This window comes from Trachymyrmex cornetzi, unplaced genomic scaffold (assembly GCF_001594075.2).
Source record: "Trachymyrmex cornetzi isolate Tcor2-1 unplaced genomic scaffold, Tcor1.1 scaffold335, whole genome shotgun sequence".
In the NCBI taxonomy this organism is placed as follows: Eukaryota; Metazoa; Arthropoda; class Insecta; order Hymenoptera; family Formicidae; genus Trachymyrmex; species Trachymyrmex cornetzi.
The window spans coordinates 730,815-750,165 of NW_017298058.1; the positions used below are offsets into that span (position 1 = coordinate 730,815).

The window sequence follows — 19,351 nt, forward strand, 5'->3', positions numbered from 1 at the left end:
CGCTCGCCGATCGGTGACCGTTAACGCTCGCATTTTCTCTCACATCCTGTCTCAACGATCACCCTATTAAGTAATCTCGAAACGAGAAAATTGTGGAGTCCTCCCGGACGTAACAATACCATTTATTATATATTACTATTATTTTTCATTTCATGTATCGTACATTTATATAAGTATTACTATTATATTTTATGTAATATCATTTATTATGTATTATTATTTTTTATTTCACGTATCAACCATTTTTATACGTATTTTATATCTGTATATTCCAAAAACGAAGATGGAAGGGATAATAAAGAAAAATATACTTTACACGTTTATAATGATATATTTGATATATCTATACAAAATATATGAATTAAAATTTTATTAAATGACATTGTTTTTGTGTATCCATGAATTGTGCGATCCATCGAATCCCAGCCATTAGACGTACACTTTGTCTCCCTTCCTGCGCAGTACTTTCTCCACGAGATACACGTCCGGATGAGTAGCGCGATGCAACTCGTGTTCGTAGAACGCTCCAGCGACAGATTTTCCGCGATAGTCCTCGAGTAAGTAGGTTACGGGATTAGTACGTTGTATCTTAACGATCGTAAACACCTCGGTGGTCCAATTTGGAGTGTAACCCTTTTCAAAAACCGTCTTGTACTTGCTCACGCGTACCGAATCGCCTACTTTAAATTTTGCCGGACCCGACGATTAATTACCCGAACCGCAAAGGCGTCATTAAATTCTCCCGGGTCGCGGCGGGTTGCCACGAACGTATAAAATGAGCATATTGAAGCTACGGATTCGTAGAAATAACGAGAAAAACGGAAACGGCGTGTTTCATTGTGTCGATATGTACGCCATGAATGTGAGACGACAGGGAGTAAATTTAAAATATAATTGTCTTAGAAGTATAAAAATTCTTCAATTCAATTCTTCAATTATCGATTGAATGTTTAAAGTAATACAATTTTATGAATAACGCAAAATAAACGGCATATAACGTTGAAGTTTCGAATTTCTCAAGATGGAATATATTAGCGAATGTTTGATAGAATTACTCCCCGAATACGGAAAATCGGATTATACTAAAAAAAAAACATTAGGCAATATTAATAAATTAATTTGGATATAACTGATTGATATATTTCAAGAATATTATCTGATATTTACAACTTTAGAATGATTATTATCCTGAATATGGACCATATATATACAAATGCGTTCTTGTGCGTGCCTTTAGAGTTCCTGGTGTACGCATCAGTATTACTAATACAGACGGCGACAGGTACGAGATACTTACTCTTAAGTCACCGGGAGAGCTGTGTCTTCTTATACAATGCACAATGGTTGCGTTCCGTCCATTACACAGTTATTTGTTTATTTATTAACTTGCGCTCGTGTTTCGTGCCGTTAACAAGGCTCACGGATTAAGTTCCTCTGACTGCTGGTAGCGCAAGTCAAGACAAAGCGGTTCGCAATCCCCTCTCCGAGGATCACGCAGGTCTAAACTTGAAAATATATTGAGTGAAAATTGAAACATACTTTCAGAGCATTTTCCATCATTTGATTATAATCAATAATCCTACAAAGTTGTTTAGCTTAGATACTTTGAATTAAAAACCTTTTTCTTCTTTTCTTCGATGATTTTTTAGCTTCTTTGTTTTTTATCTTTTAACGATTTCTCAGAGACAATATATCTTGTGCTCCGTCCCTTTATTTCATCTCACAAAGTACAACATTATGAAACGGTAATTTTAGCCTTTTGTCGCGGATGTTAAAGAAGGTAATAAGTTGATAAGTTATACGGAGTTGACGTGTGCGACGAAGAAACGCGGAGGATAGGAAAAAAGAAGCGCAGGAGAACCAGGGCCCGAGGGAAGACCAGGCGATGACGATCCTTTCCCACGTCGGTCATCGCCGACCTCAAACTGGTCATCGGATCCTTGCTCGTAGCGAATGAAGGAAGTGGTCGATAAGATCACTTTACAGCGCTGATGCACCTCGTATTTTGCAAAACTCTTCTCTTCGCTCAACAAATTTCTCTGACAATTGACCTATTTAGCGAATATGTTAATTCTTAGATCGCAACACATTGAATGGAAAAATATTATCCTTCGAGATTTCCGTCTCTGATTCATATAAATCGATATAAAAAATCGATACAACTATCGCTTGATCCTCAATATGTTAAAATTTATCAATTCAAACTTTGAAATATCAAAGTACGTAGCGCAAAAATGAAGATATATTTGTTATACGTATAATAGAAACTTCAACTATCGGGTAACCCTACTGAAAGTTTATTTGATCCGGACATTATTGAGAAACGATAATTCAAGGTACTCTTAACAGTCTTAACTAGACGGCTCATAGATACACAGTTCATCTCGTTGCCTGCTGTGCGTACACTTGGCGTGAGATACGAGCATGTCCCTTGATGGGAATGCGATCGCCGGCCATTTTTACGATTCGTGCTTTGACGTAATCGAGCGATGAAGTCGTCCTCGCGGGTACTGTCGGGATGCGACGAATACATACAGCGATATTACGGGGCATTCAGCGCGCGAAGTAAGTCCGCCATAAGGACGAGCAACGCCATGACGTTCTTTTGACCCGTTTGACCCCATGCACACTTCTCACGATGCATTATGGCGGCCGCTTGGAAGGCCCTCGGCCCTTCCTTCATCCTTTCCCCGTCGGTGGACCAACCAGATTACGTCTTTCTCTCTCTTCCTCGTTCGTTGCTTTTCTTCTCTCCTCACCCTTCTCCCTCACTCTCTCTCACTCTCTCTCTTTTCTTTTCGTTCCCTTGCCTGCTCTACCTTTCTCTCTTTCTTCGATTGTCCTCTCTCCGCTGTTTCGCCGTTGCTCTCTCTCTCTCTCTCTCTCTCTCTCTCTCTCTCTCTCTCTCTCTCCTTGTCTTGTTGTCGCCGCATTATCCCACACATAATCGAACGCCGCGCGCGAGAAAGAAAGACCCACGACTTTCGCTCCTCACTTCCTTCGCTGCTTACGCGGCCCGGTTTGCAATTTAAGCATCATTCACAGAAAAGTTTGCAGAAAAAAATCATACTGACAATTAACACTCCTACCGACACTTTTATTATCACTAAAACTCACTAAAGCGCAAGAAGGGACGTAATATTTGATCGGCAACGATGTAATAAAAATTTTAATTATTTAAAACTAAAGCTTTAGGCTTCTCCTTAATTCTGTTTCAAGGATTCAGTGTTATTCGTCCCGATTAAATTTAGTTGGAATCTAGTCGGAATCCTTTCTCGCAAATAGTAAGCGGAAAGATATTCTAAAAGCGTAGGCGAAGCCTGATGACACATTCTGTTAACGGGTTCCGCCCTAAACACTATATGCGTCGTGACGGATGAATCCCGATGAGTTCCATTAGAACAGCGAGGTAAGGTGATAATAACGATGATGATAATGACGACGATGATAGCTGAATGAAATAGAAACACCGGAATACGCTGTAAGTAACAGCCGAAGCTGTTTCCTGCAAAAGGTTGCATCTTCAGCAGGCAGGTCTCATATAACTGGTTCTATGCGCGATATAAAATTGTTTTGAAAACGATGAGACTTTAATTAAGGATTCGTCGGCTCCAAGAGAGCAATATAACATATTCTTGTCTGATATTTTTTTGCCAATGATATTTTTAGCTGTCATGTCAATTTCAATTATTATGGAAAAGCTGTGTCATGTATTTTATATATTTCATTCAAAAATTGGTGTAGACAAAGGGAGATTAATAATTAACGGCCGATTTGAAATGTTTTAGAAAACATGATAACCTGTTTCAAAACGTCTTGGTCATTTCTCACCGTTGACTGGATCAAGAAGAGAAGGAGAGGAACGTAAGGAAATCGAGAGGAGGGAGAGCGATTTGTCGCTGTAAAGGTATGAACGATCGCATCGGGGTTAACGGAGGTAACCTCGACGTCTGGACACGCGGGAAACAAATGCTCGTGGATTTACGAGGTTATGCCTGTGCGAAGATAACGGCGCGTGAGAGGCCGGGTAGCCCCCCTCGAAAGGAACGTTAAGGCAGCGCTAATCCTGTGCTCACATTAGTAAAACCCGCCACGGACAGCCGGCAATAAGTAACATCGGACACGGAGAGGATATACCACGATTGCGTACCGCGGTTGCGAAAGTTTGAGTGTATTTATGTTTATCGATTAAGCATTTTTTCGTTCCGAAAAACTTCGAGAAAAAGGGGGGGGAGAGAGAGAGAAAGAGATCAGAGATGCTGCAGTTATTATCCGCATTTAAGTACAAAATAACAATAATAAAAAGCCTGAGAAATCGGGCAGATGAGAGTGTAACGCAGTTGTTGGTGCGTGATCAAAAAATAATGTTATTCAATGCAGATCTTGATAGCATGTATTTTCAATAAAGACGAACGTTTCGATTCTTGTTTTAGAGTCATCATCAGCATTTATACAGTTCTTCAAAAATATGAGACATTACTCATGCATCAATAGCAGCCACTAGAGAATTGAAAGATCCTAATGACTGTTCTACAATGTGCTTTTTGTTTCGTATTTCTTGCTGTTTGTCTCTGTTTGTCTCTTGCCTTTAAGAAACAGGAAACAAAAAGCACATTGTAGAACAGCCATAAGTGAGGTGCATGAATTTCGTTGCAGGAATCTTACACAATTCATTTCATCTGATGCTGAGAGATGTGATTACAGGAGCAAAAAACAAATAATAAAAGAATAAAGTCCAAGAATTCTTGCCAAAATCATTATAAAGAAATATATAAATAGTCAAGTATAAAATAAAGCAATTAAGTTAGTCAAAACACGGCAGAGATAAAACTGACGTTTGTCTTTATTGGAAATACACGCTATCAAGATCTGCATTGAATAACGTTATTTTTTGATCACCAACAACTGCGTTACACTCTCATCTGCTCGATTTTTCTCAGGATTTTTATTATTTGGAGAGTCTTAGGGAAATTATAATAATCCCGTTATTAAAATTAAAATGACGTTATCAATGTTATAATTTCCTAGTCAATAATGTAAATGTTACGCGTATGTACGATATGTGTTATGTTATATTTATAACGTTGAGTTGAGAGAAATTATTTATTACAATATTAATATTACTAAGAAATAATATAATTAGAAAGGACTTTGAATTTTTTAAATAACAACAAACAAAGAAATTTAAGGCTAATGAGAATCAGCGCGTGAGGAGGTGCGCAAATTATTAAATTGGAATGATTCACTTTATGCCATTTGATATATGATATCATATATAAAGAATAAACAAGACATATATCTCCTTTATTTCGAAATCTCGAACATTTAAAATTTTTTTATAGAGTTTGATGTTATTATTATATACTCTCTAAAATTTTTAGTGAAATCTCACTCTTAAAGATTAAAAATTGGGTCACTCTTTTTTTCAAGATTGACTCAATTTTTACGGAGTGAGATTGCACTCTAAACAATTTAGAGAGCATACTTTATATTTGGCAGATTAAATTTAGTATATATTGCTTTAGTTATTTACCACTTATTAATTACTTTAGTTTACATTTATTTATAATATTTAAAAAAGTTTTCCATTAATGTTAGTAAATAATAAAATCGACCGATATGATTAATTTAAAAAAAAAAATAAGCCTATTTAGAGAGAGAGTAGAGAGAGCTGCCTGTATATTTTAATAATATCTTTGCATGGATTTCTATATACATTTTCCAGTTCTGCAAACTGCACTCTGAATATTTTCAGTCTTAAACTAAAGCTGTATTTTGAAAATACTAGTAAAATTTTAAGAAGCTATATGTATATTGTATATATATACATATTGAAAAGTTGCACTGTCAATAGCTCGAAACATGTTGCGACAACAAAGCCAGCTGCGCGTAAATCGTTGCTATTGTCCGCCAGCAAATAGATGCCTATTCGTTGGCTTGGCCAATAAATAAATTCTCAGGACGTGCGATCATTTGTAGTGAACGCGCGTCGTAAATTTTTGCGGGGGCCGCGGGATATTTAACCGGTATCAGTATGATGAATGCTTAATTTTCCCGGGCGCCATTTTTTCGTTGTGTGGCGAGTGAATTATTATTCGAAATCGCGCGCGTGTGGGTTGATCTCCGTGCGAGAGCTCTGTAATCAGCGCTCTTTTTTTCGACTGATATGTTCGTAGGATAAGCAACTCGCGTACGAGAAAGCAAAGCGGTCTATTTATCGCCTTCCAACAACGCCGATTATCGCGTTAGCCAATTGATTACTTTGACATGCGATTGGGTTTCAGTTAAAGGGAAGGAAAAGATATGAATCCCAAAATAATCTTATCTATTAAAATATCTTTCGATTCTAAACACACAGATTTCCCTGAAAATGTATAATGATGCTTTTAAAGTCATTATTTCTTCCAAAATTAATTTCTTAGAAAATGTCGAGTTAGATTGTCGTTAGAGGAAATATTGGCTGCGTTCAGCAAAAAAGTAGCTTTGTAATTGTTGTAAGATTCTTCAATATGATTCGTTCTTGTTCTTTAATTCCTTACTGGAACTAAATGTATAATCAATCGTATTAATAGAACCGTATTAAATTGACCCCAAAAAAAATTTTGAAGATCTATATCTCTATTTAGTAGATACATTTCTAATTAATATATCTCTGATTAGTATAATAATCAATATTTTATATAAAACAATTTCACAATTTTTTTTAAATGACTTCCTTCATTTCTCTGAATTGATATCTTTTTGGAATTATTGCGCATTTTTTTTCTGAAAGTATCATGTCTGTAGAGTACAGTCATAAATTTTTATTTAAAAAAATCGCGATTTTTTTAGAATATATTAAAATTGAAATTTTTACAAAGCCGCTGTATTTTTGTGTTCTATAACATTTAAAGTAGTTCAGTAATTTTTCTATTTTTACTTCAAAGAATGAAAAGTATTGTGAATACAGTAACCGGTTAAATGCGATGGAATCCTTTTGACTCCGGTGTGACCTTTACTTTCAAGAGGTGTGACTACGAAGAGTTAAAGAATCTTACAGCAGTTGCAAAGTAGCTTTTTCTGCTGAAATTTATTTGTCGGTATACTTTCAACATTGTTCTGTATTGCTTACATTTTCTATGAATGCGGTATCAAAGTGCGAAAGATCTCTCGCAGCACGGAATCGGCAAACGTGGGGAACGATCGAGGTGAGTCGTGATCGCGCAGTTCGCGAATCCGATCCTGCAAGCTTCACGATTCGTATCACGTGCCGCCACGTGCGCTTATCGGATTACTCGGTTGATCATCGACCGTCATTGGACACCGGCTGCAAGTCACTGCAAGCGGCTCGGGAGGTACTCTATATGCGCTACTTATTACGATCGTCTGGATCTCACTGTGATAGTCATTCGCGACCACTCTGAATCAGAGATTATACGGGTGTCGTGAAAGGACGTGATTTAACATTCGACTCTATCGCGCTTTAATTTCCTGCGCAATTTCCGTGAAACGACAATCATTTTTGACAATTGCGCAATATCTCTTATCAAAGTTAGCTCGTGATTATCTTTACTTTGTCACTCAGTTGATAAATCCTTTGCCGCGTTCGCGATTCGTTAAGGAACATGATGAACGTAGTAAAACGGGTAGTAGAGGGAAAAAGATGCAAGATCGAAGGAAGAAAAAGAGGCGGGAAGGAGCTAGAAGGAGGTCGATCTGACAGAATCGGAGGGAGTCTCGTGTGCGATAGAGAAACAGTTCAGACGGAGAGCGAGAAGGACGGCGGGACGAGGAACGAGAAGCGCGGCTATTAGGTTTATTTGCCGTAATTGGGGGAGCTTTAACGCGCTAAACCAAACACCGGTTATGGCCGCCATAAAACTACCCACAATCACTTAGAGCCGGCGCGGCGCGCGGTACGCGCTTTTTCTCCCTATTTATTCCGCTGCTAGTCGCCGCGCGCGATCACGAGGATGAGCAGCAGGACGAGGTGGACGGACAGACGGGACTGACGAACGAACTGAAGTTACGTTACCGGCGATGAATTTGTTATTCCCCGGCTCGTGAGTCCAGCTACCCTCGGCTTCTTGCGCGCACGTTTTATCGTCGTTTAGCACAAATTTTAATCCTCCCGCGATCCACCGCGCTTAAAACATTGGCTGCATTCAGCAAAAACGTTCTGCAACTCTCATAAGATTTTTTAATATGATTTTCAATAATAATAAAAAGAGCTCTCAGTAAACAATAAAGATTGAATTATCAAGATTGAATTATAACAATCAAAATTGAATTATTTAAAGCAATGATCCAGCTTCGACCGTAATAAGCATTTTAAATTTCTAGTATTGGTTGTGTTTCTCACATATCTAAAATAAAGATTCTTAATATTGCTCAATAAACAATATTAATAAAAAAAACTAGGGCAAATAAGAGCTAGAACACATATATTATTTGTGTCTAATTATATAATTTCTTTTTTCTTTAATTCATATACAAATTTTTAACTTGTATGAATTAAAGAAGAAAGAAATTGTACAATTAGACACAAATAATATCTGTGTTCTAGCTCTTATTTGCCCTAGTTTTTTTTGTTGTACTTGCATTCTTCGGTTTTATTAAAAATAATTAGATACATATTTATATTTTTTGCGGATTTAAAAAGTTTATTTTATCCTGAAGATGGTTGCAAATAACAACCGAAACGTTGATCTATTGTTTTTAACTTTTATAAATTAAAGAAGAGAGAGAGAAAGAAATTGTATAATTAGACACAAATAATATTTGTGTTCTAGCTCTTATTTGCCCTAGTTTTTTTATTAATATTTTTTAATATGATTGTTTCTTGCCTTCAATTCCTCATTGAATCCAAATGTATAAACTAATTATATTAAAATATCTTACAAGACAGTTGTAAAGCTCCTTTTTCTGCTGAACGCTACCATTACTTCAGATAATTTGGAATAAACAAAATATATCATCTTTTTTTAAGTATCGATTCGTGTACTTTATTAGGAATATACGGACTCTCAACTCGCGATAACGTTATTTGCAACTTTCACAAACAAAAGCTCAAGATACCGCGGCCATATTTAATATTAAACGTAGGACCCAAATTTATCACTGTCTTTTCTATTAATTACTCGATTGTGATTCTTGCAATGCGGCGTGCTTGACATTTTCAAGAAAGATTAATTAGATCAGTGATACTAATCAGATAACTTGTCACTGCTTAAAATACCATTGTAAATTGATCGTGCTAAAATATCGCGCTATAAATCTCACATTTCATTGCTTGTATAAATGTTAAAAATTAATTTAACTAGGGTTAGATGTAAGGAGCAAGAAAATCTCTGCTCATACGTGGCCATTAATCATCGTAACAAATAACTTCGCTTTGCGAAAGCAAATATCTTATTTCATTTATGCTTTACAAGCGTTTTGACGTACGATCATCATTATTTACGAGTAAGAAAAAATGTCCATCTTTCCTGACATCGTCGGACTGTCATTCTTTCATAGGAAGAACGTCATTCATTGCGGAAAAACGTATTTTCACATTTTGAGATGCATACATGGGAAATATGCGACGTTAACGAGCTATATGGATCCGACGGATCGCGACTCGGCTTGAGAGACATCGATGCCCGGACAGGTCCGAAAACGTATTAGATATAAATATTGTTGATGAAGTAAGTTGGATTTGAGTATCGTTGCCCGGTTGGATTATGTAAAATTCATCAACTTTTCACCTAACAAATTTATCGGTCTCTTTTGCGATAAAATATTTTTAGAAAAAAAAGTTACATGGCAAATAAAAAGTATCATTAATATTGATGGACCTTTGCAGAAAAACAGATCATTCCATTGGATCTATTTCTTATATCTAACAGTTTTTATTTATGACTCAAACTTTTAAGTGTCGAAGGACCGGATTTTCGGTCAATTCTTATTAACTGTTTGAAAACGCCAATTGTTAGCGTTTTCCAAGGAATATTAGCACAAAAGGTCGACTTTTCAGAAATAAGCGCCACAAGTGTGTTACCTGTGATGTGTTTCAAAAGCACAGCGTGTACCTGACAGAAAAAGAAGATAAGTGGCGGCAGCAGCAGTAGTTATCTTGTGGTAATGTTTGAACGAGTGAAAATATTGTGACGGTGATAGATTTGACGCCGATTCTGTGTTCTTTTAGCGGCGTGCAGGTAAAGGCGGCCCTCCTTTGCGAAATTCGGGTAAATATGTGAAGCCAGAAAAGTCTACTCTTTCTATTTCCACCTCGACTGTTAGTTTACACAGAGCAACAACCGGTCCGACGCTGCGCGCAGTGGTGCCTATAAAGACGGACACAGGACAATCCAGTAAAGGATACGAATGAATATTTACGACAAAGCGAATAACAAGTTTAATGGGTTTTTTTTTCCTTTAATTGATATGACAGTAGATGAAATGTATTCGCCTAAATAAATCTTCGATTATTTTCATGACGCAATTCGGACTTATTGAAGCAAATTCGACACGTCTGCTTAGTTGATCCGTCTCGAGAGAAATTTTATGTGGTCTGATGATAATTTTAATTATTTTCAATCAAATACAAGATAATTAGTATCAACTTTTAGATTCATATCCATGTGTATATATCTTTTATCATTTCTTTTTATTCATACACAACAGAATATAGTACAATGGAATACGAGAATTAATGAACAAATTGTGTTCATAATAAGCCAAAAAATTAGTCCGACTTAAAAGAGCTTCTTATCATCATTTCACACACACACACACACACACACACACATAGAAATATTTTTTTGTTTTATATTCTTTTAATACGAATTGGACACAACAGATTACTAAACAGCTGTAATTTCGCACAGCAAAAATATTCCAAGAATGCCTCTTTAACAGATTAACTTCTACGTCAAGTATATGAGTGACACGCATTTCATTGCAATTTTCACATTCATTTGTACTTTGAAAGAGCTCACAGAATAAAGTATATAGAAGTAAAAATGATATATTTTTGAGTTTTAAACATGGTAGCAGAATATGTCACGATTGTTGTATAAAGTGGCGTCTATAAAGGGATTTTAAGGCGTGAAACTTGAGCTTTAAGCCTTAAGCCGTAAGAAATTGGCCAATCATCGATTATTTCCTCATATTCGATTGTGATTTGTCAATTTTTTACAGTTTAGGGCTTAAGCTGAAGATTTACACCTGAAAATATCTTTGTAGACGCCGCTTAAGTGGTCCAGTATTATAGAACTTTTGAATTCAGCAAATTCAGCATGATAGTCGACGTGTTAAAGAATATTAATGTGCTCAAGCGAACAAAATGTTTTTCAATGCATGAAAGATACTTTGTCGCATTTGACTGATTTGACATTTCCTTCGATCTGGAAACCGAAATAGCACAGCAGCGACTGCAAGGTTCAAAATATATCGCTCAAATACACATTTTTAGCGCTTTTTTAACGCTTTAAGGCGCTATGTGCTATTTAGGAAACCCATTATCTACTCTCATCATGATTTCCCTCATTAGCCAACAATTTCAGATTTTATCTGTACATTCGGATATTTTTCTGGATAAGCTTTTAAGAATTCAGGTTTTGTCCGGTTAAGCACCACTGTCCGCGGCGCCGAGGCTGCCTTTTGTGTGACGCGGCGATGTCGACTTACAAATTGGAATACAACGGAGCGGGAGTTAGGAGAATCGTTTCACGCTTCGCGGGGGCGCCAAGTGGAAGGCAAACACCGATAAAAAATGCATGAATAAAGCACTAATGAAGCCTCCATGGAAGAGAAATAAACCTCGAATAGTCTTCGCTTCTTAAAGGTGATGACGGGCAAGCGATCGGACGTCCTTTTCTCGCATTCAGTTCCCACAGCGCATCGCGGATGATTTTTAAGTCTGAAGTGACAAATTTACATGAGAAAGATCGTTCACAAAGATCATCTAACTAATCGTCATTAATCTGATATTCTATTTTGTAGTTTTTGATCCTATTATGCGTATGTAAATTTCTTACGGAGGAAACTCATCCTGATCTCCCTGAAGAAATATGATACTTCGAAATTGACAGCGAAGAAGAATCACGCAACGTAATAGAATCGTACATAAACTATCCACATGAAGCGAGCATGATCGAACATGATCGAGCCGCTTATCACGCCGGCTAGCATTTCGCGTGAATCACCTGCCGACGTTTTAACGACGTGCAGTAGCTAGTTTGTCATACGGACCAAAGTACAGTGACACGCATTAAAGTAATAACACGAATTATTACGTGCGCCCATGGAAGAGACAGTCGATCGATAAATATGTTGCAAATTACTATATATTAACTGGATTTACTGAAATGCTTAACGACCGCATATTAATTTCGACTTCATCTTTTGATTTATCTTACAACTTTTCTCATTTTCGCTGCGTTCAATTTTTAAGGAAATTATATTATATATTTGATTATCTCTCACAACCAACATAGATAATATTATGGTATAAAAAAAATTTTCTTTAGCGCTTAATTCTGAACATTACAATTACGTAATGCCTAAGATGTGATGAAAAGTTTTATCAAATTAACTGTGTTGGAGGAGGAATTTTCTATCCATTTCCTATCTTATTGTGTTGAGAAGGACTCGAATTAAGGGTCGAAACGTCTGCACAGGTAAACTGTTTGTATTATTCAACCTTTATGAATGAATGTATCTCATATGTAATAATTAATAATTATTATATCAATTTTAATAATTATTATTAATATTTATGGTTAATAATTACTATGGCAATTTTAATTAGTTCGTGATTTATTCTTGAAGCCAAGAAAATAAATTTAATTTAAATGTTTAAGTTAAATAAAATTATTGTTATACAAATATTATTTGCGAAATTATTGAGGCTATATAAACGTGCTTTTAGAAGGATAAGTCACATATAAAACGTAGAAATAATTATATTCTTCTTTCTTACTCTTAAAAAAGCGATGAAAACTCTTAGGAAAATACGTACAAACGCCATTATCCCTGAAATTTAATGTAAAGATCTCTGACTACATTTTTTCGGGAATTATGCTCTGCCACCTTGCACCCAGACAAATCGACGGGGAAGCAAGAAACCCATCAATCTCGATAACGTCGCGTCTAATTGTCGCTTTAATTAATATGAGACCGAACGCGGCCATGATCGACCGATCGATTGGTCGTACATGATATCCCCCGTAAATACGGTGTCATTTCGTAGGATGATTCACCGATGAGCTGGACTGCTTCAAAGACGGTCGTCTTTATCATAACTTAAACAGCGTAGAGCTGCATTTTATCACCAGTGACGTTAAAATCGCCAAAATTCAAAAATTACCCATTACAACAAATTAACGATCGAAGTCTTACAATCAAATTACTGTCGCTTAAAGAAGCTTAAAACATGTCTCCTTCATGTTTGACTTCATATAATACTTCTAAATTGAAACGTTAAATTGAGTATTTCTTAAAGCTATCCGTCATAAATTAAGGAACAAGTAATTAAAGGTACAAATAAATGAAGACGATACATTTATTTTAATCATTATCATGACTTAACTCTAATTTTATTTACTTCATTGTGAATTTATTTCAATCCATAGATTTATCTCACGTAAACCGCTAAAAACTATTGTAAGTTCGTATAATTTTTTATATAGTTGGAAAAAATAATTGATGTAAATGATTGACTGAAACAGTAGGAATTTTTTACATTTTTCATTTTTGTTAGGAGATAACCCTTGATCCTTCATTTATTTGCATCTTTGTTTATCTTTGAAAAGAAGAGCGCACGCGTTCACCTGTGTCATGAGACGATCGGCACCGGAGCCTTCCTCATCCTTAAAGATGATGTCCGTGTTATAATTGGGTACCAGGTCTCGGAACCTGGGGTCATATCTAGTAATCCGTCCCTCACTGAGTCCGCTCGCCGGTAAAGTGTTCTCGCTGACATTTGGCACATGCTGTTTGAAGACCAGAGGGGTAAGCTTTCTCAGGTTCGGCCGTCGGCCGGCGCCTCTGCCGGGTCCGCACGCCAAAGCAAAGCCACTGTTATCGAGCACGGGCAGCCAGAGGCTGAGGAGCAACAGAAGAACCTGGAAGAGCGAAGTGCCTACGCGACTCCCAATGGCATAGTGGTGGGTCGCCTGGAGGCCGCGGCGACGATGATAATGGTGCACCATAATCGCGTGCCTCTGCCTCGAGGTCGACCTTGCGCGGTCACTGCTCTCGTCGTCTCCAGAACGGCTGGGAGAACGACGATGACGACGGCGGCGGCGGCAGCAGCAGCAACGATGACGAGGGTGACAATCCGCTTGACGTTCTGCTACCGATTCTTCTTCTCCGCCTCTTGCCACTGACCTCACTCACGCTTAACCATAACCAGGGCATCACACACCCCCCGTGCACGCACTCTTACCACCGATGTGATCCCCGTATTGCGTTGTTAAACTCCGCGCGCGACCGATCAAAACTAAATGATGGTTCACCGGGAGAATCTCAGGGGAACACGAGCGATCGACGGATCGTCGAATTAACTACGGCGAGGCTACTATCTCTCGGAGGATCGAAAAAAAAGATCCTCTTTTTTTCTCTTTTGATTACCGTAAGGAGGTGACATACGGTCACCACACCGGGATATCATCAACTGGTGATACCAAATCGAAGAATTTACGAGAAGGGATCTTTCTGCATCCTAAGTGCTGTCGAATTCTCACGGAGATTTAATTCTAAGCCGAATTTCCTCGACTGACCGACGTTCTCTCTCTCTGGTACCGGTACTGGGCCCTTTAAATTCACGTCGGCACGCGCCAAGCCAACACACTCCCGCCTTTCCGGAGTGGAACCCTCTGCAATCGTTTTCGTCGGAGAGGAGGTACGTGCGAGTCGACTCACTTGACTGAACTCGGACGAACGACGTCCGGAAGCTAGCGCACGTTTTCCGGACGAGCCAGTGGTGGGAAATGCAGGATGGGTTTCGGTGGGTATACTCCTGCGTTGTTTCTTTGGCCTGACCAGGTCCAGGAGTACCCCTCTTCCTGCCCCCACCCCGCGGCAAACGGCCGGCGAGACCACCGCCGCTGGCTGCTGCTAGCTGCTGGTCCCCGTGAGGCTTTCGTGGCCTCCAAAGGTGGTGGTGGATGATCTCGCCCCTCCACCTAGGGCCTCCTGGTACGCGTGACTGACGTCACGAGGCCCGCTCTACCTCTATTGGCCGGGGCGGGGCATTCACCAGGTAAACGAAGACAGGTGCACGTGACGGGAGGGAGAAAGAAAAAGAGAGAGAAAGAGTTAGAAAGTGTGAGAAAGAAAGAGGGGAAAAAGGTAGAGAACGAGAGAAAGGAAGAGAAAGATGATAATCTTCCACTTTTCTTCTTCGGCTAGACACGATCGGTCTCTCATTCTCTTCTACTCATTCTACTTATTCTTCTTTTCTCTCTCTCTCTCTCTCTCTCATCTCTCTGTTTCTTCGTTATTCACCATCCAACAGTTTCTTCTTTGACTATCTTTCTTTCTTCGGCGTTTCTCATCTATCGCCGATTGGACTACACTTCTTCTCCGTCGTGCCGTCTTACCTCGTTACTTCGTTCTTCTCTTCATCGGAGTGCGTCGCTTTCTTTGCGCCTATCGCATTCCCTCGACTCTGTAAAACCTTCCAACATTATACTACGTATATAGGATTCATCGCGAAGATTTCTAATAGTTTTCTACCCCCAAAGGACGAATCAGTACCCCCATGATAAAAGCAACACGCGATGCGTGGGAGGCTTACAAGAATGACCTTGACGGATACTTGGAGCGCTGTAGGACTCTTCGTTTTATTTTCTTCTTCTTTAGTTTCTTTTTCTTCGCTCATTCGATTTTTTCCATTTCTTTTTCTACTATTAGTACTCGTGGCTCACTTCGGCGTAGGTTCGCGTTCGGTTCGCAATTCCTTCTCACATTTTGTGAAATTTTCACGAAGACTGACATTTGAACACTTGGCTTTCGACAATTATTATATTACGCGTAAATTATATGATATGGACGTACATAAATAATAATTAACTATCGTTTCAACTATCATTTGACGGAGTAAATTATTTTCCTTTTTTACGTTATTGTTAATTGATAACTGCGCGTGTAGATTGGCGTAAGCTGTTTATTATCTCTTCGAGCACTTTGACGCCTTCGCGAGATATCGTGAGAAAAATCCGTAAACGAATCGTACCGATTACGGATGTACAAACGTTGCACGATCATTGATCATCGTTACCGTTCGATCTATCTGCGAGAAATGCGATTGGTATTTGCACATCGGAGGACCGATTATGCGAGCCAAATACCGTTGATCGGCATTATACAGCGCGAGTGAAATATACGAGATCGGGCACGGCTGTACGGCAACTGATATGAAAGTCTAAGTCTACCTCACTGAGGGTGAACAAGCAGAGAAGGGGGATACGGCAAAGAGTTCAGTTTACTGATAATAAACATCTTTCCCAAATACACAGACGATCACTGGCCCGTTCGCATTTACACAACGTCGTGCTGAAACGTGCCCGCGGCATTCCGGCTATAACCTACAACCGCGTTGAAAAGCAAAACTTCGTTCGCGCCCGCGTCGGTGAAATAATATTTCTTAATTCTTGACACTATTCATATATAATGCTTTGCGCGTATTCGCTCGTCAGATTTCACAGAAAAAAATGAGATAAGAAAGTAAATTGATGATATGAGTTTTGCTTAATATAATGACACATTGTGGCTAGTGAAGTCATTTTTCAAATAAAAAAAGAAAAATATTTATTTCTCTTACTGTGTCTAATAACAAATTCTAAGTAAATTTTAATCAAATATTTGTTAACACATGTTAACAGATGTATTTAAACCGCAAACGCGTCATGATCGTTTAAAACGTGATGATTTTACGAATAAACTTCCGCGAAATAGAAATTAGTTTCAAATTGTTTATCCAACGTTAGATAAAATAAGCAAAAATGGTAAGATTTTTTGTATTTTTGAATATGAGGGAATTGAAGGAAATTTCGGAATATAAATAGTTTTTATAGAAAAAGTTATATTGACCCTGGTAAAAATTTGTGCAGTTTGATTGAGCACCCGGTTAGTTACTATTTAGTACTATTGATTTCTCTTTATAGTACAAAAATACTACGTAGAGAGAGAGCAACTGGGCAAAATTAGTTAAAGCAGTTTTACTAGGCAATATCTGGGTCAATTCTGTACAAGAGATTTTGTATCAATACTAAAAATGTAATTGTCCAGTTTTCTACCAGTTATAGTTATGCAGTGAATTATTGCGATACGTGTATAACTGAATATATTTTTATGTTGTATGTAAAATTGTTAATAATTAAATATGTGTGAAAGTCGTGAACGCGTACGGAAATGTAGAGCAAAGAAAAAAAACTGGAAGAATTTAAATCATTTACAGCATGTATGACTATCATAAAGATTGCAAAAAGTGAGGTTAGAAGCAGTAAATATCAAAGATTAGAAATGACGAATGAGTCCTACAGAAATGAAATATATGTGAGTAGCGAAGAATTTTAGTATAGATACTTTGCTTATTTTACTTACGTTAATATAATATTAATTTTGTGTAGAATAATTCAGATTATGTGAATGACATAAATGAAGAGCCTATTCTAGTATTATTGTTCTCTTACTACTTAGTAACTGTATTCAGATTTTGGACTTCTTTATTGTGCAGTAACTGCGAGAAAAGCGTTACATTGTGATTGGTATTCTGAACAGTTTTGCTATTTAATTACTAGATAAAAGTCAGTACAACTTCCCAATAACCAATTGTATACTGCATAAAATTTCTATTAGGGGAGCACCTACATATGTTAAAACTTGCAAAGGTTCTAATAAAATTGAAAATATTCTTAGAAGCAAGAAGGTGATAATGCCAGAGTGATAATATCTGTGATAAACTTGTGAAGTTTGCCGGAAATTATTCCAGCGTTTCAAAATCAAATTTCCGCATCTTCTGACATTACAGTGTCACGGACTTGATTTTTCGTGAATTTTCCTCGGCGGTGCATCCGGAAACACAATGGCCGAATTACGAGCCGTATGCATCGCCCTACGCGGAAAGGGGGAGAATTACGGCCCAATGAAAGTATAAAATGTCGCTCGTTAACGGAGCCAATGCCAGAAATCGCTGAAACTTGCCGGCAATAAAAGGTAACGAGTATTCGCGGGCTGTAAACATCCGTGGAACGCTACTCCGGAACATTTCATAATCCTGTTACGAGGCACTTTGACTTTCGTGGCCAGCTGCGGTATGTGTATTGTGTGTACGCGTGTTTGTGTGCTTGCGCGCGCGGGGGATTGGAAATAAAATTCTGCTATCGAGGTGCAAGTAACGGCGCGGCGTTGCCGTGCCATGTAAGATCGTTGCATCGTGAGAAAATATAAAGGAGAAGAGAATATTGTCGATATGATCCTGTGCACGGAGCTACGATTAAGATTCCTTCTGTCGCGTTAAACGGTCTTCTCACTCGTGACACTCGACTCCAGGCTGAGTTATAAGACCAACGAAAATAGCATCCTATCGATCGGTTTTATCGTGTCGAAATGATTTTATCGTATTATATCTAACAGTCTTGATTGCGCACGATTCTTATCGGTTTCTTACGGATACGGATTCTCAACGGAACGTCTTAATATCTGTGATAAATTACGTATCTCGTATCTTAAAACGCATTTTCATTCACATTTCAAATCAAATTCATTCTCGCAATAACGAACGATTTTCCTTACTGCTAGATATCAAATGAATACTGGTAACCCAATTCCTCGAATTACCTAAATAATATTTTGTTATTTTTCACTACCATCTGTGTCAAAATGTCCAAGTCACGAGAAAGTCAAAATGACTTTATTTTGACGTTATAAAAAATCAAAATGATGACTTTTTATTACAAAACTTGACTATTTATTGACATTAAGAATCAAAATTAATTAATTTGAATTTTTTGTAGACTTTTATGTAGTCTTTGGGTATAAATCAATCTATTTCTGTGGTTAGTTTTATTTAGTAAATAATATTAGGTGTTAAACTTAATTCCTGCCGTTTTTCGTTTCCAAAATTGATTTGCTTCGAAGAGAAATACCTTAATCAAAGTATTATTAATAAAGTATTATTAATTAGTAATAAAGTAGAAAATGGAGGAAATTACTTTGATTAAGGTATTCATTCAACTTCCCTTCGAAACAAATCAATTTTAGAGACGAAAAACGGCAAGAATTAAGTTTAACATCTAATATATTAAATTTGAGTCAAATTGAATACATTTTCTTGAGTTAAATTGTTTGACTCCATTGGTTTAGTAAAATTAAATAAGAG

General features: G+C 37.6%; 1 protein-coding gene across 2 annotated transcripts in view; it reads right to left on the reverse strand.

The window, feature by feature from the left end:
- Positions 1-16,335, reverse strand: part of hh (hedgehog signaling protein) — a 51,068-nt gene extending 34,733 nt beyond the window's left edge. Inside the window, exons 1-2 of one of the 2 annotated variants that reach the window (XM_018510475.1) lie at positions 15,767-16,335; positions 13,797-15,637 (exon numbers count right to left, since the gene is read on the reverse strand). In XM_018510475.1, the coding sequence (XP_018365977.1) occupies positions 13,797-14,177 (381 nt within the window). In that variant the 5' untranslated portion in view covers positions 14,178-15,637; positions 15,767-16,335. Of the gene's footprint in view, positions 1-13,796 lie in introns of both variants that reach the window. The other variant, XR_001940204.1, reaches the window with a different exon arrangement.
- Positions 16,336-19,351: the final 3,016 nt, after the last annotated feature.